Raw genomic sequence first — 22,335 nt, 5'->3', positions numbered from 1 at the left:
AGCCAGGTGTGCGTTCTGTCCCTCACACCAGCCGCTACACCTCTGAGGACAGAACCCCACCCTCTGGAAGTCTCTCCCATACGAGCATCACACCGCCCATCACTGGAGTCCTTCAAAACTACCTCTTCAACCTGCACCTTTTTCCTGTTGTTGTTCTTTCTGACTCTATAAAGCGTCCTGGGGTAAGTTATTATTACTAAGTAAGTTATTATTACTATTATATTATTATTAATAATATATGGAAAGCAACTCTTTCCATATCTTCATACCATTTGATCTTAACCAGTGAAACTGCCAAATATTTAACTGTTATTCTACGTGATGAAGAAAAGCTGCTGTTACAGAGAAACATCTGTCAGCACGACTCTTTAAACTGCAAGGAGCTTGTTGACTGTCCAGCTTTTTTTTCTTGACTGAACCTGTGAAATTCCTGTTGTAGAAGGTGAAAATGTTTCTGTGTGTCGTGTGAATGCCGTACAGCATGAGGCCACACAGGCTGAGCTCAGACCTGATGAACTTCCTGTTACTTGAAACTGTTTTTAAACCGCTTAAACAGACGGATCACCTCAAAGACTCACAAACATTTTTTAATTTTTAAAAACAGTACAAATAAAAACAACTGGTCACATGATCGCCGTCCTGCACTCTGATACGGCCATCTCTTATTTAATCTGTGGTTACTACAGATGTACGGGGGTGCCAGGGGCATGAGGGTCAGGGGTCAGCATCTCTCTGAGCTTCCATGGCTCTCTGCATCTTCTCCACCATCCACTGAGGAACCGAGAACGGCTTCAGCTCGTCCATCCTGACGTCCGGACAGTCCCTGAATGCACCACGCAGACACACGCAGACACACACACACACAGGTCAGATTTGTTACTGAATGATCGTGTCTGTTTGAAATCAGCGTGGCGCCTCTGATCAATATGTATCAGCTGATATCAGTCAGAGTGGTGTGAGTGCCAAATAACAACAACAGTCGCCATTAAGCTGTTTTATATCATAAGGTAGACCCTACAATAACACAGAGATAGCCCCAATAATCAGTTGACCCCCCAATGAGCGAGTGTTTTGGTGACAGAGGGAAGGAAAAACTCCCTTTTAACAGGAAGAAACCTCCGGCAGAACCAGGCTAAGGGAGGGGCGGGGCCATCTGCTGTGATTGGTTGGGGTGAGAGAAGGAAGACAGGATAAAGACACGCTGTGGCAGTAGGGCGGGGCCATATCATACCGTTCACAGTATAATGTTGGGCAACGATAAGAAAATGAAACATGGCGATAGAATATGGGTAAAACGCGCATGCGCAGTGCCTTTGTTTTCATACGCACATGGTGGAAAAATCATGGCGGCGACGGAGAATAAGAAGGGCGAAAGTGGATCGTTGAATGAAACGATGAACCTGAACTGGTTTGTAAAAACGCTGCAGCTTCACTGGTGTGGAACTGGTTTAGCTTTCGTCCGTCAGATACACAACAAAGCACTATTTTTGGTAGCGCATGCTAGCGGGCCGTCGTTATTACCGTGTTGTTTGGAAAATACGGCGCACTTAAAATCAATCCTTTGATTTTCTGAAAGTCGACAGAGCCCCTTATAATCCCGTGTGCCTTATGTATGAACTCTGGTTGTGTTTACTGACCTGGAAACGATTTTATGTGCACGGCGCTCGAAAATCTGTCAGATGTTTCAGTACGACTTTGCTGAGCTACGAAGCCGCACCGCTTGATGGATTGTCGGAGCGTTACGGCTATCGTAGGCGGGGCCTCGCGGAGTGATACGTACTGTGCTTCAGCATAATGTTACCGTATTGTGTGTGTATAACCTCTTTTAAAGTGTTGTGGATGTTATACATGGTTATGCTGAGGATGTGCGATGGGCGATCGTGGCTCAAGAGTTGGGAGTTCGCCTTGTAATCGGAAGGTTGCCGGTTCGAGCCCCGGCTCTGACAGTCTGACACTTCACCCGTTGCCTACTGGTGGTGGTCAGAGGGCCCGGTGGCGCCAGTGTCCGGCAGCCTCGCCTCTGTCAGTGCGCCCCAGGGCGGCTGTGGCTACAATGTAGCTGCCATCATGAATGGGTGGATGACTGGATGTGTAAAGCGCTATATAAATACAGGCCATTTACCATTTACAGGCCATGTGTCGGCCAGTTTCCACTGAAATGCCTTTTGGTTAAACTGTCAGCACGAATTTGCATTTGCACTGTTAAATGTTTATATAACTTTAATGCAGATAAAAAACAGCTGCTTGTTGAAGTGGAAATACATTGATGTTGTTTTGCACTAATAAAGTTGAGGAGTTGTAAAGTATTTTGTCTCGCGTCAGTTATATCGTCAGTTATATCGTTATCGCAAATTTTCAAACGTATATCGTGATAAATATTTTTGGCCATATCGCCCTGCGCTATGTGGAAGATTAATAACAAGTATGATTCAGTGCAGAGAGGTCTGTTAACACATAGTGAGTGAAGAAGAAACACTATCGCAGCATAACTAAGGGAGGATTCAGGGTCACCTGATCCAGCCCTAACTGAACTTTCAAGTGAGCAACTAAAGCATCTACCAATTAAAGACTTACCAAGGCAACCAGACCCTGACACACCTGTCCCTGACCTGCAGAAATCAGGAGTCTCGTGTTGGTTTGTGCAACGTTTCCCTCGTTGCCGGGTTTTAAATACGGTGTTTTTGATTTGTGTGAAGGACATGCCCCCCTGACTCTTCAAGTGATGGCACCAACTAGCCAATCAGTGACATGCAGTCTGTTGATGTCACATTTTCTCATCGCACGTACTTAAAATAAGAAAAAAAAAGCCCCTGGTACCAACTACTACCACCTAATAGAAAACCCCAAAACGGGGCCGTGACAGAACAAGCCGGAAAGGGCTGAAAGTCGTCATCAGGTCTCCTTCACATCTTTACTTCACCATTGAGCAAAGTTCTTGAGAGCAGGAGGCGACGCACTTACCGGTACTCATCGCTGCGGGACAGATACTGGATGTCCTCCTCTATCAGCAGGTAGGCCTGAGCAAGACACAGGAAGTGGGTTAGCATATAACCCTAACTATATGCTTTAGCAAAAAGGAAAGTTTGAAGCCTAATCTTAAAAGTAGAGATAGTGTCTGTCTCCTGAATCCAAACTGGAAGCTGGTTCCACAGAAGAGGTGCCTGAAAACTGAAGGCTCTGCCTCCCATTCTACTTTTAAATACTCTAGGAACAACAAGTAGGCCTGCAGAGCGAGAGCCAAGTGCTCTAATAGGGTGATATGGTACTACAAGGTCATTAAGATAAGATGGGGCCTGATTATTTAAGACCTTGTATGTGAGGAGCAGGATTTTGAATTCTGGATTTAACAGGAAGCCAAAACAGGAGAAATCTGCTCTCTCTTTCTAGTCCCTGTCAGGACTCTTGCTGCAGTATTTTGGATCAGCTGAAGGCTTTTCAGGGAGTTTTTAGGACTTCCTGATAATAATGAATTACAGTCGTCCAGCCTGGAAGTAATAAATGCATGAACTAGTTTTTCAGCGTCACTCTGAGACAGGATATTTCTAACTTTAGAGATTTGCGAGCCACAGTCGACGCGTTTCATAGTTTCTCACCATCTTTCCTCCTGTCGCCCTCATGTGGTGTCTCTCTGCCAGCCACTGTTTATCCTTGGCATCAGCTGCGTACTGACACACACACACACACACACACACACAGGTGAGGCAGACTCAGCATGGCCTTCAGACCACAGACTGTATACCAAAGATGGATGCAGATGTCAGATTCCTGTTACGTCATGCAGCATTTTACCTTGAACAGGTCGGCGTGTTTGATGTAGATTCGTCCTCTGGTCCCACCCATTCCGAGCGCCCTGCAGTGACATCACAACATAAGATGTTTGTTATTTTAACGTCGTATCGCTGTTATGTGGAGGTTTACGTGTGATTTAAACGTTTAAGTGTTGTGTGAACGCCGTTTCCTGTTGGCGTTGCTGCTGCGGACTCACTTGTTGGCTCTTGACCCGAGCACGAACGTGCTGCTGTCGCTGAGTCTGGACGGATCCCACTGAAACACAGACAGCGTCACTGTGACATCATCACAGCGGCGACTTTACACCCCCGACATGAAGGCAACGCTGTAGAGCACAGCGCCCCCATCGGGTCACACTGGGTCACTGCCACCGTGTTATTGGGTCTGATGATGATGATGATGATGAAGACATTTATTTCAGTTGAGTTCACCTGTCAGTTCAAGTAACCACTCACCTTGGGCCCCTCCTTCTTGATGGGCTCAGACTTGGGCTTCACCCTGAGGACACAGATGGACATCGGTCAGGTGTGTTCATCTACCTGTGCACTGACGATGATGTCACCTATTAGATACTCACACAGAGAAGGTCAGAGGTCGATCAGATGAGGCCACGGGACCTGGACGCATCTTTCTCTAAGGACAGGAAGTGATCAGAGTCAGTGATCGCACTCGTGTGTGAGTGTGTGTGTGTTGGGGGGGTGGTTACCTTCTTGTGCAGCGGGCTTCCTCTCTGGCTGCAGTCGTCATCAGCAACTCGTTGCCTCTGCGGGAAACAAACAGGTGAGGCACGGGACTACCTTCCCAGGTAAGCTGCCTGCTCCTACACCTACCTTCATCATTGCCTCTGGTACCGCCCTCTTCACCTCAGCCTCCGGAAACAGCTGCTTGGCCTGGAGATGAAATCATAGGGAAACAGATCAGGCTTTACACTCAACACAGCTAATCCGGCTTCACAGGTACACCTGTCAGGTGAGTTCAGGTGGTCTCATGAGCATCAGAATGCCTCACGTGTTCGAGGACGTTCCTGCACGCCTCCTTGATCAGGTGATCGGTCTGAATGTCGTCTCCAACGTTCTCCTTCACATTCTCTGCTGCCTTCTCGAAGAACTGCAACACAAACACACTTGCTCGAACCCCTGCACAGGTCAAACCAAATAACTCCACCCCCTCCCCTTTTAGTGCGACTGCTAACCTTCTGATATTTACTGAACACGGCCATGATGTCTTGGTTGAAGCTGGGCTGGAGCACGGCACGCAGCAGGTCCATGGACACCTGAGGGTCCGTGTAGCTGCACAGACAGGTGAGGACAGATGAGCAGGTCTGTCTCTACGTCCTGCTCAAGGTGAAACCCTGACACACCTGGACTCCTGTCGTCTGAGTGTTGTTGATAAAGTTTTTTAAAAACAAACTGAATGGCCGCGTTTACGTTTCCCGTCCTGTGAGCTCAGAGGTCTGCGCTACGAAGCCTGGCTTATCCAGGTGGTTACCCCTGGTTTTCATCACCATGGTAACTAACACTGTGAACCTCACCTGCTCCAGAGCAGGTTAAGATCCGGATCAGAGATCAACAAGTACGACATCACTTCCTACTGATCAACGAGCGCTCCAGAAAATAGTGTCAGCATCCTTTGGAAGATGCCTCGGACGGCTGCGGTGACAGTGGGAGGGGTCTAAGGATTTTAACAACAATGTCTTTGTGTTTCCCTGACGACCATCAGTAACCAATGATAAATCACCTCAGCTTCAGTTCTTGATTGTTTTCTGTGATCCTGAAACAGCACACCTGTACTGCACCAGCTGACCCCAGGTCAGATTTGTATTACGCCATACACAGCAGCAAAAACTACCGCTGTCAGGAGCGCGGGACGTTTCCACTCGTTCTGTTATTCACGAGAGGCCGTACTTTAATAAACCAACCGAATGAAGCACAAACCCTGCGTTGCATTGTTTCCTCCATCGGGCTGTGGGACAGGAAGCTTTAATGTGCAGCCGCCACCTTACAAACAGACAGCAGTGTGAGCGCGCTCAGTGACAAAACTATTAACTAGAAGCAAGATTTTTACTGTGTGCGACAAAAGACTGAACAACTGTCTCATTTGCATTTTACTGATATGGCGCTCATGGGGATCGTTTTCTGTGGAGGAACAGTGATGTGAGACATGAAATGCCAGTTTGCGATTGGTCACAATCACAAAAAACCCGCCTCTTTCATGTGAACGTGCAGGAGAAACCCTCTGTGAACTTAGGGCGGTGATAACCAGCTTCGTGTGACCTCCAATCCTGATCGCCAAACTCAGGGTACGTGGATCCAGCCAACAGAAACATATCCTGGATGCTGCACTCTCGTCATAGTACAGAGCCACAACCATCACAGAAAGTACGAGCCAATCAGATCCAACGGTCCACTTACCTGACCATCATGTGAGAGCGCCGTCCTCGTCTTTGGATCTGTCTGTGTTTGATCATCAAGTTCCACGGCTTCTACACACACACACACACACAGATGAGTGTAACTGTATGACGTGTGAACAGGTAAGAGCACACCAGGACATTTTCAACCCAACGTTATTTAGAAAACAGAGTGTACAGGTGTTCAGGTGAAGCGCACCTGTGTTTCCCGACAAACATTAACACATAGTAAAAGATTGCTGCCTATAGAGTAATGGATTACTTTCAACTGAGCAGGTGTTTGGCTTATCCTGACAACAGACACGTGACTCAAACCACCTGAGAGCCAACTCTGACAAAAACACACCAAAAAGCGGGGGCCGGGGCTCCGTCTATTTCCTGGAGTTACCCGGACCACCGTGTTTAGGTTTATTCCGTGACTGTGACGTCACCAGCTTTCATGAAAAAAATATTCACGGTGTCGTGTAACAGATGTTTGTGCGGTGGCTCGCGGCCTCACCGGGCTCTGCTCCGGGTGGTCCGGCTGCTCCGGCCCGTCCTGCTGCAGCCAGTCCCGGCCTCCGTCACTGCGGTGCGCCCCCATCTGTTCCGATCCGGGTCCAACCGGGCCAAAGACCGCGCTAACGGCAATCAGCGGCCGTAAAGGTGTTTACGGTTACTGCCCCGAGCTGACCGACGATCAACTGATACCCAGCAAACAATAATCGATACGTGGCTACCACTTTGCCTGTTTATTGTCTGTTTCGCGGAAACTTCGCTGCTGCTTCTTCCACTTCCGGCAAAACCGAATACAACCGCACTTCCTGTCACCGCTTCACAATAAAAGCACTGACTTCCGGAGGATTTGTGATCGTAAGGAGGTCACCTGTGCAGACAGGTGTAGAGGTGGGTTTAAAAAATCGATTTCCCCATTCAAATCGATTTGAGTTTGACTAATGTCATATCGGATAAACATCGTCACACGTTTTCTCTGACTTTCCTCCAAGACAAAATCAAACTTTCTGTACAGCTCTGTCTCTCAGTGTGCTCTGCTTCCCTTCAGCAGCATCAGGTAATGTTCACATGTTGATTCATGGTTTTCTTCAGTTTTTGATCTATGGCAGAATATTTTTAAGGTTATTTGTATTTGGGAGTCACGTGGGACCGCCGAAGAAGATGGCCGCACACTAGAGGCGCTCCTAAAGCCTGTTGATTAATGTTCTGAATCTGGAAACATACACTCCAGCTGTAGTCGTAAATTGGACGCCCTTTGTGGACTTTGAAGCTTTTCAAGGATTACCGTCTTTGGAAAATGGAAGGTAACAACAAAGCAAACTTTTTTAAGGGAGCTACCACGAGGAAGAAGCAAGCTAGCATTAGCCTCGCTCCGGAACCACCCGAAAGTGCATCTGCATCTGAGGCCGCCTGTCCAGTAGTTGAGGACGGTATAGGGAGCGAGAGCAAAAAAGACATTTTTGAAGAAATTAAGAAGATGAACGCTACTCTTCAGGTCGTAGCAAAAGATGTCACCACTATTAAAGAGGCCACTAAAGAATTGAAAGATTCGGTGGAAGATATAAAAGTGAGGTTAGGGGAGGCGGAACAACGTATATCAGACATGGAAGATGCCAGCGTGCTTACCGAGGCAAAAGTGGACAAATTCCAGAAGAGGATGGACGCGTTGTGGTCGCGAGTGGAGGACCTTGAAAACCGTAGCAGGAGGAATAATGTACGGATCATTGGACTCAAAGAAGGTGTGGAGACACCCGGGAACGTGGACAAATATGTGATGGAAATACTGGCCAAAGCATTTGAGCTTTCTGGAAGTGAATTTGAAATTGAACGTGCCCACCGTTCCCCGGTACCAATGCCGGAACCTAACGAGCTTCCCAGGGTGATACATGTCCGCTTTCTACGTTCATCTGCTAGGGAGAAAGTGCTTCGGGTGGCCAGAGAGAGGCGTGGAGTCGATTGGCAAGGCTCCAAGCTTTCCTTTTTTGAAGATGTTACAAAGGAGCTGGTGGAGAAGAGGAAGGCATTCAATCCGGTGAAGAGGCGTCTTCGGGAGCTACAAGTGAAGCATAGGCTGATGTATCCTGCAACGCTCGTTTTCACGTGGAACGGACAAAAGAAAGCATTCAAAGACGGAAAAGAGGCCGAGAAATTTCTGCAGGAGTCGACTTAGAGGAATGCGGGACATGATGTAACAGATCGGAGTAGTGTATGTGGATTTTAAAATAAGGTAACAAACAAACAATGGGCACAATGGGGCTGCGGCGGTGGTGCTGCTGTCGGATGATTAGCGTGTCTCACGGACCACGAGCAGTTTGGGGTCTCAAGCTAAAGTTAGTTAGGCTTGGGTAGGAGGGGAGGGAGGGGGCGCTTAGCAACGTTGTTCAGAGTTGCTATGCAAAGAAGGGTGTTGGTTTTGTTCAGGTTTGTTTGTTTTTTTGTTAGTTTTTTAATGACGGCTAGTTTGATAAGACCAGATGGGTTTTGTAATATTGAGTGCCTATGCATATATTTGTGTTGTGTTGTAAAGCGCACAAGGTGTGCCTTACCCCATTTCTGTTAGAAAGCGATGAACAGGTATACTAAAATAATATCGTGGAACATAAACGGATGTGGGGACCCAATCAAGAGGAGGAAGGTTCTAACATACTTAAAATCTAAAAATGCAGATATAGCGTTTATTCAGGAATCCCACATTGCGGGGGAAGAAGAGGCGAAAAAATTTAAACGAGACTGGGTGGGCTCCGTTTTTCATAGTTCATATTCGAGTAAACGAAATGGTGTATTGATCCTTGTTAATAAGAAATTAAGCTTCGTGTTGCTGAAGAAGTATAATGATGACGAAGGACGCATTATATGCTTGGAGGCCTTAATTAATGGGGTTCGAACAGTTTTGTGCAATTTTTATGCACCTAATAAGGAAGAGCCAGTTTTTTTTCACAAAATTAATAAGATAATAGGGGATCATGTGGGGCAGGTGATATTGGCTGGGGATTTCAACCAGGTGATGGATGGGATAATTGATAAGAGTAATCCCAGGGGTACGTCTACACCCAGGGACAGAGAGGCTGTTCATTTACTGACAGAGGATCTTTGCTTAACGGACATTTGGAGGTTAGTTAATCCCAGTTCAAGGGAATACACGTTTTACTCCAACTGTCATAAAACATATTCGAGGATAGATTTCGCCTTAATATCAAAGTCTCTGGTCGAGTCAGTCGTAGACTGTGAGATTGGTGCCATTGCTATTAGTGATCATGCCACAGTAGAGTTGCAAATTGACTTGAACACGGATAGAACGAAGAGGGGCCGCTGGAGGCTTAACACGATGTTGTTGCAGAACAAGAGTTTTAGTGAGGAGTTAACAAAGGATCTCAAAAAATTTTTCGAAATCAATATGGGTTCCACAGACAAAGTAGCCACAGTTTGGGAAGCGTCTAAAGCATATATAAGAGGAAAGATGATTGCATACGCATCAAAAGTTAAGAAAAGTGATCTAGAACGGGTAGAAACCTTGGATAAAGAAATACGGGAGTTGGAGAAGGACTTAGCGAGTCAATATTCAAATTATAAATATCAGACTATATGTAAATTAAAATACCAGTTGAATGACATTTATAACAAAAAGGCGGAATATGCCTTATTTAGGCTCAAAACAAAATTTTATGAAGGTGGCGAAAAGAGTGGAAGACTATTGGCAAGACAACTGAAGCAGCAAGATAATTTGAATAATATATCTATGATTAAGAAGGACGGCCAAGTGATAACCTCATCGAAGGAAATAAACTCAGTTTTCCAATTATTTTATCAGGATTTGTATACGTCTGCTGGTGCGCTTGATGAAGAGGAGGTGGAGACATTTTTTTCAGGTCTACAATTACCTACTCTCTCTGGGGAACAGAAAACGAGACTGGATGAGCCTATAACGGAAGAAGAGGTCAGGGCTGCGATCTTATTAATGAAGAATGGGAAATCGCCAGGCTTGGATGGCTTCCCGATTGAGTATTATAAGAAATATATCGATATTTTAGCCCCAGTCCTGCATAAAGTTTACCTTGAGGCATTGGAGATAGGTTCCTTGCCGAGTACGTTTAATGAAGCACTGATCTCCCTTATTCCTAAAAAGGATAGGGATCTGTCGGACCCAGCAAATTACCGGCCTGTAAGCCTTTTGGGCGTTAATTGCAAAATTTTGACAAAGGTTTTGGCCTCCCGCCTGGATCAAATATTACCAGATATCATTAATGGTGACCAGGTTGGCTTTATTAAAAATAGGTCCTCAGGTGATAACATTAGAAGACTTCTTCATCTCATGCACAGAAGCGAATCTAATCTAACCCCGGTTGCGGACTTCTCGCTAGATGCTGAGAAGGCCTTTGATCGGGTGGAATGGGGCTTCCTTATGACGACCCTCGCAAGGTTCGGGTTTGGGCCTGGGTTTTGTAATTGGGTCAAAACTGTATATGCAAGTCCAAGGGCAGCGGTTTTGACAAATGGATTGGTGTCAGGGTTTTTTCATCTTACTTGCGGGACCCGACAGGGGTGCCCTTTGTCCCCGTTGCTTTTTACAATATTTCTGGAACCGCTGGCCTTGGCTATTCGAGCAAACAGGGGTGTCAGAGGTGTTCATGCAGGGGGTATGGAACACAAGTTGTTTCTATATGCTGATGACATCTTAGCAGTATTGACAGATCCCATGCAGTCTCTACCAGCGCTACTCACGTGTGTTGAGTCATTTTCAGGGTTGTCAGGTTATAAGATAAACTGGGACAAGTCAGAGGGCATGCCATTGTCAGCATCATGTCATTCTGGATGCGTTACTCCATTCAATTTTAAGTACTCACCTTCAGGTATGAAGTATTTAGGAATATTATTAAAACCCGACTTGGAGGATATTATGCTTTCAAATGTGGAACCTCTCCTCCTAAAGATAAAAACAAATCTGGATAAATGGGGTAAATTGAATCTTACACTATGGGGTAAAGTTAATGTGATTAAAATGATGGTGGTCCCACAGTTCAATTATGTTTCCATGATGTTACCTGTACGAATTCCTTTGCACATATTTGGTCAAATTGAGAAGTTAATCAAAGATTTTTTGTGGAATAACAAGAAGCCGAGAGTGAATATAAAGAAAATGTGGGCCTCTAAAGACATTGGGGGAATGGCCCTCCCAAATGTGAAGTTGTATAATTTAGCTTTTGAATTGTCAAGACTGGCCAAATACTGGACAGGATCGGGCTCTGAGCTGAGCTGGATGAAGATCGAACAGGAACTAGCGAGCCCCTTCACACCTTTGGATGTTCTCTCGCAGGGCGCGGCAACTAATGGACAAGACTCTCATGATAACCCAGTGCTCGGGTATTCCAAAGCTATCTGGGTGGAGGTGCACAAGTTGTGTGGAGCATCTCATCTAAGACAACCTTATGCCTCGCTATGGAACAATATTGCTGTAAGGATTGGGCGGAAAACTGTGTTCTGGAAGGAATGGCTTGTCAAAGGCATACGCAGGATAAGTGATCTTTACTCAGGGGGAGTGTTTATGTCATTTGCTGAAATAACCCGAAAATACGGTTTGATAAGAGAAAATAATTTTTGGAAATATTTACAAATAAGGGATTGTGTTACCAAAGGAAAATTTGCTCAAAGCTCGAATATGGTGGTGGAGTTTTTAGAATTGTCCAGTACAGCACATAGGGAAGCGGTTTTCTACAAACTGTTTAACAATCCAAAAAAAGAGATATGTGAAAACTTGAGGGTTATATGGCAGAGGGATCTGGGTTGTGCAATTTCTAAAGAAGACTGGCGCAGAATTTTGTCATTCTCTGATAAATATATAAGAGAGGCCAGGGGTAAATTTACTCAGTATAAATTAATACACAGGTGGTACTTCACTCCATCCAAACTTTATAGAATGGGAATTAGTCCCAGTAATGTATGCTGGAAATGTAGTTCAGATCCAGGGACATTTATGCATGCTATTTGGGAATGTGGGAAAGTTTATCCCTTTTGGCAAAAAGTATTGGACAAAATAGGAAGGTGGATTGGTTTGATGATACCCCTGTCACCAAGACTGTGCTTATTAGGGGATCGGTCAGTATTACCTGGGGTTTCAAAATATGACTTTGTGGTTATAAAGGTGGGGGTGATCGCAGCGGCTCGAGTTATTCTCAGTGTATGGAAGGAACCATCTCCTCCAGAATAGAAACTATGCTGAAAATGGTGTCGTATGAAAAACTCTTGGCTAGGATTAATGATGATAGGGAGGGTTTTGACAAATCGTGGGGACGTGTTTTTGGCTGAGATGGTTGGAACTTATTCGGTCAGGGCAATTATCTTTAGTCATGTTGTACGCTTGCTGCACTGTTTGTTTGTGTAGGCACTCAGTAAGGGAATGACTTAAAGATTTGAGTTAACTGATTTGTTGTTGTTTTTTTGTTTTTTTTTTATTATTATTATTATATTTTTTATATATATATATATTTTTTTTTCTGTTGTTGTTTGTTTTGTTTGTTTTTGTGTTGTGAAATGTTAAAAACAAAGACTTCAATTATAAAAAAAAAAAAAGGTTATTTGTATTTGTAAGGTTATCTATAAGAAGTCAGGCCAGGTTTCTGCTTCCTGCTTTTTGTTTTATCCTCAATTACTTTGACACAAAGGCCTCTGCTGTGACGCTCACACCTCTGTTGAAGCACAGTGTCAGCTTTGTTTTATACACAGATATAAAAATATGTACTGATAAATGATCAGAATTAGAATACTTGTGACTGACTGAATCGAATCAGTTATAGAAATCAGTGGCGACATTCAGCCCTGAACAGGTGTGCCTGTTTAAAAAAAAAAATAGAAAAAGTTGCATTTCCTGCGAAAATGCAGTGTGAATGCCGTGTAGTGGACTCTGAAAAAAGCAGAAGCAGAACTATCTGCTGAAAAGCGGTGTAGAAGCTTATTTCTTTGCTTAAACCTGCTTTATTTAAAAGGGCAGAGTAAGTGCAAGAGGAGATGTGGGGCATCAGACACAGGTAGGATTCGAACCTGCGCCCCCTGGTCTTAAGGCGGCTACTCATCTCACTGAGCCAAACCGGAGCAGAAGAGGCTTGTATTGAAAAGAGGTGGAAAAAGCTGAACTCTCTGCTGAAAGTGAAGGAGCTGACATTTTTGCTGAAGAGCTGAGAGGTCCCATTGATCAAAATGGGCCAAAAAATGGCATAAAAAGCTTAATATTTCAAAAGGTATAAAAGCTATGAGCACCAAAAGATATATCTGGCATTAGCAGAATCAGCAGAACAGTTTAAATTTTGAATGGTGAAAACCGGATGAAAACTGAGGGAGTAGTTACGCAGCAAAGAAACGGAGCAACTAGAATAAGGTAGAATAATAAAGTTTAAAGAGAAACAGGAACACAATAGTGTGAATGCCGTAAGGCACACAATGAAAGGTACAAACCTGATCGCTGTCAGCACGTGACTCACTAACTTCATACTGAGCACAATGTAAAAAGGAGATAAATACTGACAGGCACCAAACATATTATGTAAAACTACTATAAAACATAAATACTAAAATTATACGAAATGTTAAAAATTATACAAATTCTAAAATTAGATGTCATCATATCACTGAACACCGCTTTAATGCAAGTGCACGAGCTGTAAAAGTGTGTAACGGCTGTGAACCGGTACAGAACAGGTGCTACACGTGATGTCAGGTCCGCGGGATTGATGCCGAGCAGCCTCAGCAGCGTTTTCAGTCAGAAGCTTCTCTAGAGAAGGTGGGTCATCAGCTTATCCTCACCTGTTCCTCGGGTCCTGGGCCTTGCGCTATGAATTTCAGGATTTCTGGTCATTCAGCGCATTCACTCAAAGGAGGCGGAGCTTAGGACAAATCATAAACGTGGACAGGTGTGCTGTCAGCAGGTATAGGAAGATAGGAGGCTAGGATAGGAAAGCATCTCAGCTGTGACTCAGACGATTACTGCAGTTTGTTTTGCTGTGCAGTCTGACGAAGAATAAATGCATCAGAATGTCATTACTGTGTGCACCAACCGTGTTCTCAGAGAAAACCCGCTATTTTATTCTGTTCTGTTCATGGGGATGGACCCCGGCAGGCAGACTCCAGGGTGACGTCACAGGTGAGAGTGTAACACTGAAAACTGACTAACGTGAAGTTTGTTTAAACTGTCATCACACAGAAACGACAAATGATACTTGCAGATGGTCTTACTGTAGATGACAAACATTTACACTGGTGTGACTGTGTGAGGTCATGTGACTGTAGCAGAAAGAGGAACAGCACTGGTTTTACTGGTTTCAGATTTTACTGGAGTACAGACACTATTTACAATCTGCAGAGGGGCCAACAAACAAGATGGACCACTTCCTGTTTACAGCCAGGCTTTGGCGAGCCGCCGCCTCCAGTAAGGTGTCTACATCACAGACAGTCAAAGAGGAGTGAACCCAGCAGGTGAGTCAGATGAAGTGAGACGTCTGCAGCTGCAACATTAGCGACTTTGTGCTATGCTAAGCTATCAGCACTTCTAGCTCCGCCCTCTGACAAACACCTGGAGTTTGTGCACAAGTAACTGGGCACATGGACGCAGCTATGACCAGGACACACACCTATGGAGGCGGGCCCAGTGGATGAGCCTCTGATTGCATCACCGGAGCATCATGTGCACGTTTCACTGCTGCTGCCAGAGCAGCCAATCACAGCTCAGTATTCACTGTGACATCAAAGAACCAGTGCTCGGCTCACGTGCACACTCCTGGTTCGGAGTTAATCCACCACACGCGCGTTAATCCTTACATGTGAGCGAGTGTCACAACGACAATTACGTTCACGTGGAAAAATCCGCTGTTCCATCGCGTCCTGCGTCACGTTTCTCCTGGTGCATTTGTTCCCGTGGAGACAGATTATGATGGCATCTCTGTGAGCGCTTCGGCTCGCCAAGAAAACTGCAAAAAGTTTCATAGTGACCTTTGTGTGATGGCGAGGGCAGCATTTAAATGCACGCCATCACACAACGGTGACTAAGACAGTTCATGTCAGGGTTTGATGCCAATAACACATCCAGAGTGGCGTCCTGCGGTGCTTTACATTACTGTCACATGTCGAAGCCGTGACGAACGTTCTTAACGTGACCAAACAAGTGAAGCTGCAGCGGCACGAAACACCTGAACACATGACCTCGTGCTGAACGGGAAGAGGAACGTAAGAATGGCGGCGCACGCTCTGAGGGTCAGGAACATCTTCGAAATAGTTCACGCACACCGGATGATGATGAAGACGATGTGAGGAGGAGGAGTCTGTCTATCGCAGCTTTGTCGCTTTGGTTTCACACCGTCGCTTTAAATTAAAACATCAACAGGCTATACACTATATACACTGCTGCCAGCCCCGGAAACAGACGCCTCATTGGGCCACAGCCAGCCAATCCCAGAACAAACATTTGTTGTAGTGTCAGGTTACTGAGTGGGAGGAGCCAGAGAGCAGAAAAGAGGGAAAAAAATGTTTGAAACACTTAAAAATAAAATAAACAAAACACAAAGCAAACTCCCAAAAGTTTAAATAAAAAAAAACTTTAATTTTTCTGACAAACGTTTGATGAACCCGAAAAAAAAAGACGTTAATGACAAAAAACTGTCGTGTTCACACAAATGTCTGTCAGTTTGATTACATGAGACCCCGCCCCCTCAGCGTCAGTGACCCCGCACTCTAAGGCGTCTGTCTCCGAGCAACAGTCTGAATCTGACTCCACCTCCTCCCACCTAACTGTTAATCCTCCACCTCATGAGTAGTCCATTTCCCCACACTGACTGGCCGGGCCATTATAAGTAGGCGGGACCAGAAGCAGGACTGAAAAAAACAAAACAAAATCAAACCCCAGAAAAACAAAGATCTGTCCAATAGAAACAGTAGCTGCCTTATTGACCAATCAGAAAGCCCTATGGGTGCGGGGATCAGAGTCCTCCGTGGTCACAAGTGACATTACAGGTGGGGGGGGTTATTGCTGGAGCTCGAAGTCGCTGCTCACTGATTGGCTGTGATGTTTGTTGCTGAACAACAGAAGCCACAGCTGAACAAGAATCAGCTGCAAGTTTTAAAAAAAAATTTTAAAAATAAAAAAAGCTCCAGAGCTTTGACCAATCACAACAGAGCGGGGTTAAAGCCAGCAGAGGGTGGGGCTAATTCAGGCTTCGCCCACCCCCTGGTGGCATGTGGCATTATGGATAAACATTTGCTACAGGTGCTGGTGAAAGACAATCTGAACGAGACAAGTCAGAAAACAAAACTTGAAACAACTGTCCAACAGGCGAAAGGGCGTGGCCTCCACAAGCCCCGCCTACACGGTGGACACTTTGTCTCGAGGACTGCTGCTGCTGCCACTATCACCGCTGCTGTTGTTGTCGTTGTTGTTGTTGTCGTCGTGGCCACCGGGTGACAATACGTTACTCTGTGTCCTATCAGATGTTTTGGGGGCGGAGTCTCTATCTCCAGGAGAGATGTGGGCAGGGCCAGGGGACGACAAGGAGGAAATGCGGGTGGAAGAGGCGCGGTACGCTGCTGTCAGCTCGGCCAGACGCTCTGGAGTAGGCGCCCACTTCGCAAAGCCGGCGTCGTTTTGCAGGAAGAGAACTGCAGTACCGTGTACAGCCCGGTAGTACATCTCATCCCTGATAATATATAAAGTAATCAGAGTATTAGGCTACTACAATCAATCAGTAATTCAGTGTACACAATATTAGTATTACAGTAATACTACAGCACTGTAGTGCGAGTACCTTTTGCAGATGTGCTGACTCCCTGATCGGTACTCATGCTCGTAGGCGGGAATGCTGAGTTGATGACGCAGGAATCTACTTCCTTCCATGCGAGTCAGAGCTGGAGTCACGGGGTCACGCCACTCAGGCACGAACACGATGAACGACAGAGGCTCCGAGGACTGGTCCAACAGGTCCTGAGAAAGACAGGAGACCGGATCAGAAACCCTGGATCACAGTCCGTTTCAGAGGCCAGATCAGAGACTAGTACTGACCTCAAAGTGCGTCACCATTGCATCCATCAGCTCCTCGCAGAACGGCGGGTTGGCTTCAAACGAGCCGCTGACCGGACAGAAGGACAGGAAGGGCCTGAAACACATGCCAGATTGTCACGCTGGGACAGGGAGAGTGGACAGACTGTGCAGCGGATTGTCCAGTTGTGTCACCTCACCCTCTGGACCCGAAGAAGCCGTCGGTATCAGGGAAGGCGGAGCAAAACTGTTTGAAGTAGCAGTTGAGTGGCGAGGCAAAGCACTCGAAAGAAACACCAAACTGACGGTTCAGCGTCTGAAACACCAACACCGGCAGCGCCCCCTGCAGGCCACTCCCCTCGTTAGCACCACTGCCGAACATCACCTGCACGCACACACACACCTGGTTAGCTTTGAGCAGCTAATGAAGCAGGTGAACCGAGCGAGCACGCCGTCAGCTGACCTGGTATCTCTTCAGGAGGCACCAGACTCTGGACAGGAACTTGTCGAAGCGAGGGTCGTCTATACAGCTGTACCTGTACAACAGCTCCTGCAGCGAGACAGGTGAGAGACAAACGGGACAGATTGGACACAGTAATCTGATTACAATGCGTTACTGACCAGCTTTTTGATGAGTACTTTGATTACTCTTTTGAGTCCTTGTATTACTATGTAAAAAGTAAACAGATTACACCGGAGGTACTGACTAGGTTGCTGTTATGTACTCGGATTACAATTTTTAAGGTAATCAGATTACCACGGGGTTACTGACCAGTTTGCTGAAGTGTCCTCTGTTAACTTTGACCATCTCTCCTCTAAAGCGTAAACACGCCATGTCATTCTCAAAGTGAAGCTCCACACGAGGCAGCGGCGGCGACGGGATCGCCAGACGCACCGGGTAACAGTAGACAAGGCGGGACTGCGGCGGGGACGCACACGCCTCTGAAACATGCAGAGACAGAACACTATGTGCTCAGACAGCCAGGTACACAGGTGAATAATACACAGGACTGAAGTGTACCAGTGGGCGGGTCCTGCAGCAGGCTCAGGTGTGTCTGGCGCAGGCGGCGGCTGTACTCCGCAGACAGCTGGTAGATCTTGGAGCAGATTCCCTCGACAGAATCTTTGGCGACGGCGGCGACGTGAGGACCGCACTGCTGCCTCAGGTGCTCCAGACGGTCCTGCAGATACACCAGTGACAGTCACAGGCGACTTGTACAGGTGATCTACAAGCAATCGTGTAACGAGTACAGATGAAGCGAAAGTCACAGGTTACCATATAGTCCTCCTTGCTGGCAGAGTGATCTCGGCGCAGCCAGTTCATCGTGTCCTCGGCGTTCCATTTCACCACCTTCCTGCTCTCCGGGCTCGCATTCCTGCATGGGTGACAGGTCAGAGGTCAGAGCGCGGGCCCACTTGATAATCTCAGCAGGATTGAGCTCAGCAGTTGGTCAGCTGGGTCCTACCTGGAGTCGATCATCTTCTTGGCAGCTTCAGCGTATTTAAAGAGCAGCTTCCGAGCCTCCTCTTTGTACTTAATGCGAGACAACCTGCCACACACAAACCAATCACTGATCAATATATTAATCTGCACATGATCTCTGATCAATAAATTCAGACTATTTCTAGTGTCAGACATTTATCACTCAATTAAAAGCAAATCTCATGTTCTCCTCACAGCAAACGAACGCCAAGAGCACGAGACGCGAACGCCACTCGATTTTAAAGTCACCTGATAGGGATGTCGTTCATGACCTCTCGGAACATCGATGGGGAGATAACAGGGTCACAGTCACTCGGCAGTAAGGGGTCGTGACCTTTGTCAATTACTTTCCTCTCTAGCAGCCAGCGGTTGAAGGACTCCCGGGGCGGATCGATACCTGAGGCAGAGAACCAACACCTGGTCAGAGCTCACATTCACACATGCCCGTCATACCCATTAATGAACACTTGGGCTTGGACGGCTCCAAAGTCTCTGATGACCTTTGACCTTCACCCTATCTGAAGATGTGTTCTCCCTCCACCTCTCACCTGTGGGGGAGGAGCTACCAGTACACAACCTGCACGTGTGGCATACCTTCCCTCTGGTGGCACAGCTCGTGGTAGTGCTGCCTCAGCTTGGTGACCAGCTGCGCTCGCTGGAGCTCGATCTCGGGGTGGGGGGGCAGGTGGTGGCTGGCGGGGGCCTGCTCTCGGATCACGGCGTTGGTCTGCACGTCCAGGTCCCAGTAAATCCTGAAAACACCGACCAATCAAAAAGGTCCTTCAACAAAACAAAACAAAACAACATGCAGTACTCACACAGCTGGTCTGTACGGCGCGGGGGCGGGGCTCGGTGTGGTGGGTGTGGCGGACTGGGCCTGTTTGTCCTCAGGGGCGGAGCTCCAGGGTTTGACCCCAGGAGTGCTGGGAGAGATGGGCGTGGTCGGCTCCACCTGGTAACAGACAGACCTGGTCAGGGTTCGCTCACCTGCACTCGGAGCATCATACGTCAGTCTATTCACACTCTGCTGTGATTGGTTGTCAGGTTACTAATCGTGGCATAGGAAATGTAACAGCGGGCATGAAGGTCAGTATGTCAGCCAATCACAGCAGAGCATCTTTCTGGCTCATCCAACCTAGGACTCCGTTTTACCTTAGCACGTTTGAAGCTGTTAGGTCCTCCCCCCTGCTCCTCAGAGCTCCTCCTCTTCCTCTGACCATTACCAAGGTTACTGTCCCCGCCCTCTGCAGGAGCCGCATTTAGACCTAAAGGATCAGACTGCAGACACAGATCGGTACCTGATCAATAACTGCATATCAATCAATAACTGTAAATGATAAGCACAGGCAATACTCACAATAACATCATGCTGGCCGAGCACTGGCACCTCCCACAGGCTCTGATTGGTGAATCTGTTGAAGTAATATGGCCGATTCTCCCGCCGAGACCAACACTTGGACCATCCAGCCTGAACCAACTCATCTGGGGGGGGAGAAAGAGAGAGAGGGTAATCAGGGTTGGAGTACGGTGAGTGGGACAGGTAAGAGGCAAACGAGCGTACCTGGGAGCTCAGGTGCTTTAGAGGCAGTGGACGGAGAAAGGGGTGGTCCCTGAGATGAGGCGGAGCCAGAGGGAGCCAGCATCATGGCCGCCTCCCCCTTCACCAATCCCTGGCTGTCATTGGACATCTTGGCAGTTAGAATGACATCACGTGCCTTCAAAACAAAACACAGGTGAGAATGAGTCAGACAGGTGTGCAGCTGCAATCAGAGGTAGGGGTGGGTTTTACAAATAATGGTATCGATTTGACATAATAATGTATAATAATAATAATAATAACAACAATGTATTTCGACAGAAATACCAGAAGCTCATTTCAACACTCGCCAAACAGCAACGATTAACGAGCAGGTAAAAATATATAAACAGAGCAAGGATGGTTCACCCCATGACACGTGCACGCTGTCGGGGCTGAAAGCCGACATGTCTTCGTCACTCTCAGACCAAAATTCACTGAACCAGCAGCAACAGAAGATCCAAACTACGTTTCACGTTTGATACACGTGGTCACGAGTTTTCTCTGACTTTGGCTTTTTTGAATCCACCAGGATAAAAAAAACACTTCCTGCACAGCTCTCTCTCAGTGTGCTCTGCTTCCCTTAAGCAGCATCAGGTAATGTTCACGTGTTGATTTGTGGTTTTCTTCAGTTTTTGATCTACTGTAGAATATTTTTAACATTATCTGCTATAAAAAGTTATTCCAGGAAAATCTGCTGCTGCTGGCTTTTTGTTTTATCCTCAGTTACTCTGACACAAAGGCCTCTGCTGTGATGCTCACACCTGTCTCAGTGTCAGCTTTGTTTTATACACAGATGTAAAAATATGCCCATGTACTGATAAATGATCAGAATTAGAATAACTGAGTGAGAATCGGTGAGCACACCCAGCCCTGCTCAGAGGGCCATACAGATCAGACAAACTCATCAGTAGTTTGATCAGCGTTACAGGTGCTCGTTCAGGTGTGTTGGCGCGTGCGTGCATCCAGGCGTCTATGTGCGTGTGTGTTGTGGCGGTCTCGGTGCTTGCTCCGATCCCGCGGGTTAATGTGGCGCGCTGACGTCAGACGGCGGCAAACAGCCGATCAGTGATTAAATTGATCACAATGATCGATGGGCTCAGACAGATTTTAGTGCGCTGTCGACACGTTTGATCGTGTTTTCTTACACGCAGAAACTAGCGCCATGGTTACACGCATGCGCGGTGCAGGTTTCCCAAACAAACAGGGAGGAGGGAGAGAGGGGGAGGAGGACAACAAAAGGCTGCGGCGGCTGCTCGGGAGCCCGGGACCGACACGGACACACGGTGACGGCCGGTCCGGCTCTGCGGTGGGGTCAGGCTGGGCAGCACGCTCAGTAAAGGTCGGGTTCGGAACCTTCGCGCGGTCACATCGGCAGTTAGCCGCCATTAGGCTCAGAGACCTGCGGCTGTTCAGGCGCCACTTCACTCACAAGATGGCGGACACGCCCCTGCCACAGCGTCGCGCGCCCTCACTAACATTTCTGTTCTGTGCTCCGAGCTGGGCCGCCCCGCGCGCCACTGTCCAGCCCCCACCGGGAGCTGACACCTTCCGCCGCGTGTCGGTGCGCCCGGAGCCGGCCCGCGGGACCGTCGGCGCTTACCTTGGCCGGTTAAGTCGCGGACAGTTGCGGGTTCTGCGCGTTGTTTCGGGTCCTCCGCTCCGCTCCCTCCCCGCCTGCTCAGACATCTTTACAGGGACCCGGACAGAGCAACTGCGCAGGCGCAGCGCCCGACCTCCTTCCTGTCCCGAGGTGTTCCACTGCGGGCGCCATGTTGAAGAGGTCAAAGAGGCTGAAAGCTGAGAGATGTGACCAAAAACATCAAAGAGTTTTAACACACACACATCAATGAACGTGAGGGTGTTGCCCTTAAAGGCACATTTCAGCTCTAATTTCTTTAATAATGCACAGAACTCAAAACTTAAAACATAGATTTGAGCATTTGATTGGTAATTTATTGATTGGTAATTTATTTCAACATGTGAACAATATACAAGTACATTTAGAAAAGAAATGAGAAAAAAAAAATATACTATACAAATTACATACAAAAAAACATTCTGATTAATTTACA

At 47.0% G+C, this 22,335-nt stretch overlaps 2 protein-coding genes across 2 annotated transcripts; both read right to left on the bottom strand.

The window, feature by feature from the left end:
- Positions 1 to 579: 579 nt before the first annotated feature.
- Positions 580 to 6,972, bottom strand: LOC146632933 (deoxynucleotidyltransferase terminal-interacting protein 1-like). The gene is made up of 13 exons (XM_085354788.1): positions 6,699 to 6,972; positions 6,201 to 6,271; positions 4,982 to 5,078; positions 4,798 to 4,896; positions 4,620 to 4,679; positions 4,496 to 4,552; positions 4,367 to 4,422; positions 4,245 to 4,287; positions 3,986 to 4,044; positions 3,790 to 3,850; positions 3,594 to 3,665; positions 2,962 to 3,017; positions 580 to 823 (listed from the first exon to the last, which is right to left on the bottom strand). The coding sequence occupies exons 1-13, from the start codon at positions 6,780 to 6,782 to the stop codon at positions 715 to 717; spliced, it is 924 nt and encodes a 307-aa protein (XP_085210914.1). The 5' UTR covers positions 6,783 to 6,972; the 3' UTR covers positions 580 to 714.
- Positions 6,973 to 14,356: 7,384 nt separating this feature from the next.
- Positions 14,357 to 21,955, bottom strand: pcif1 (phosphorylated CTD interacting factor 1). Its single transcript, XM_085354787.1, has 16 exons — positions 21,864 to 21,955; positions 20,246 to 20,399; positions 20,042 to 20,166; positions 19,837 to 19,962; positions 19,503 to 19,636; positions 19,279 to 19,436; positions 18,934 to 19,081; positions 18,668 to 18,751; positions 18,478 to 18,577; positions 18,223 to 18,382; positions 17,974 to 18,143; positions 17,665 to 17,751; positions 17,402 to 17,586; positions 17,226 to 17,319; positions 16,972 to 17,147; positions 14,357 to 16,863 (listed from the first exon to the last, which is right to left on the bottom strand). The coding sequence occupies exons 2-16, from the start codon at positions 20,370 to 20,372 to the stop codon at positions 16,533 to 16,535; spliced, it is 2,205 nt and encodes a 734-aa protein (XP_085210913.1). The 5' UTR covers positions 20,373 to 20,399; positions 21,864 to 21,955; the 3' UTR covers positions 14,357 to 16,532.
- Positions 21,956 to 22,335: the final 380 nt, after the last annotated feature.

The sequence above is a fragment of the Diplotaxodon limnothrissa genome, linkage group LG5, assembly GCF_057381915.1.
Source record: "Diplotaxodon limnothrissa isolate DT_005_m linkage group LG5, D_limnothrissa_male_GT1.1, whole genome shotgun sequence".
NCBI lineage: Eukaryota > Metazoa > Chordata > Actinopteri > Cichliformes > Cichlidae > Diplotaxodon > Diplotaxodon limnothrissa.
The sequence above is the reverse complement of the archived record's forward strand: the minus strand, read 5'-3'. Positions and strand labels throughout refer to the sequence as shown.

What these genes read in the sequence shown, in the direction of transcription:
- LOC146632933 (XM_085354788.1), bottom strand. Translation starts at nt 6,782, where the DNA reads ATGGGGGCGCACCGCAGTGACGGAGGCCGGGACTGGCTGCAGCAGGAC. An exon ending in GAAGCCCGCTGCACAAGAAG is followed by an intron (nt 4,423 to 4,495) that starts GTAACCACCCCC and finishes TCCTGTCCTTAG; the next exon opens with AGAAAGATGCGTCCAGGTCC. An exon ending in TCAAGAAGGAGGGGCCCAAG is followed by an intron (nt 4,045 to 4,244) that starts GTGAGTGGTTAC and finishes TCTGTGTTTCAG; the next exon opens with TGGGATCCGTCCAGACTCAG.
- pcif1 (XM_085354787.1), bottom strand. Translation starts at nt 20,372, where the DNA reads ATGTCCAATGACAGCCAGGGATTGGTGAAGGGGGAGGCGGCCATGATG. An exon ending in GCTGTGCCACCAGAGGGAAG is followed by an intron (nt 19,082 to 19,278) that starts GTATGCCACACG and finishes TCTCTGCCTCAG; the next exon opens with GTATCGATCCGCCCCGGGAG. An exon ending in CCAGCAAGGAGGACTATATG is followed by an intron (nt 18,383 to 18,477) that starts GTAACCTGTGAC and finishes GTGTATCTGCAG; the next exon opens with GACCGTCTGGAGCACCTGAG.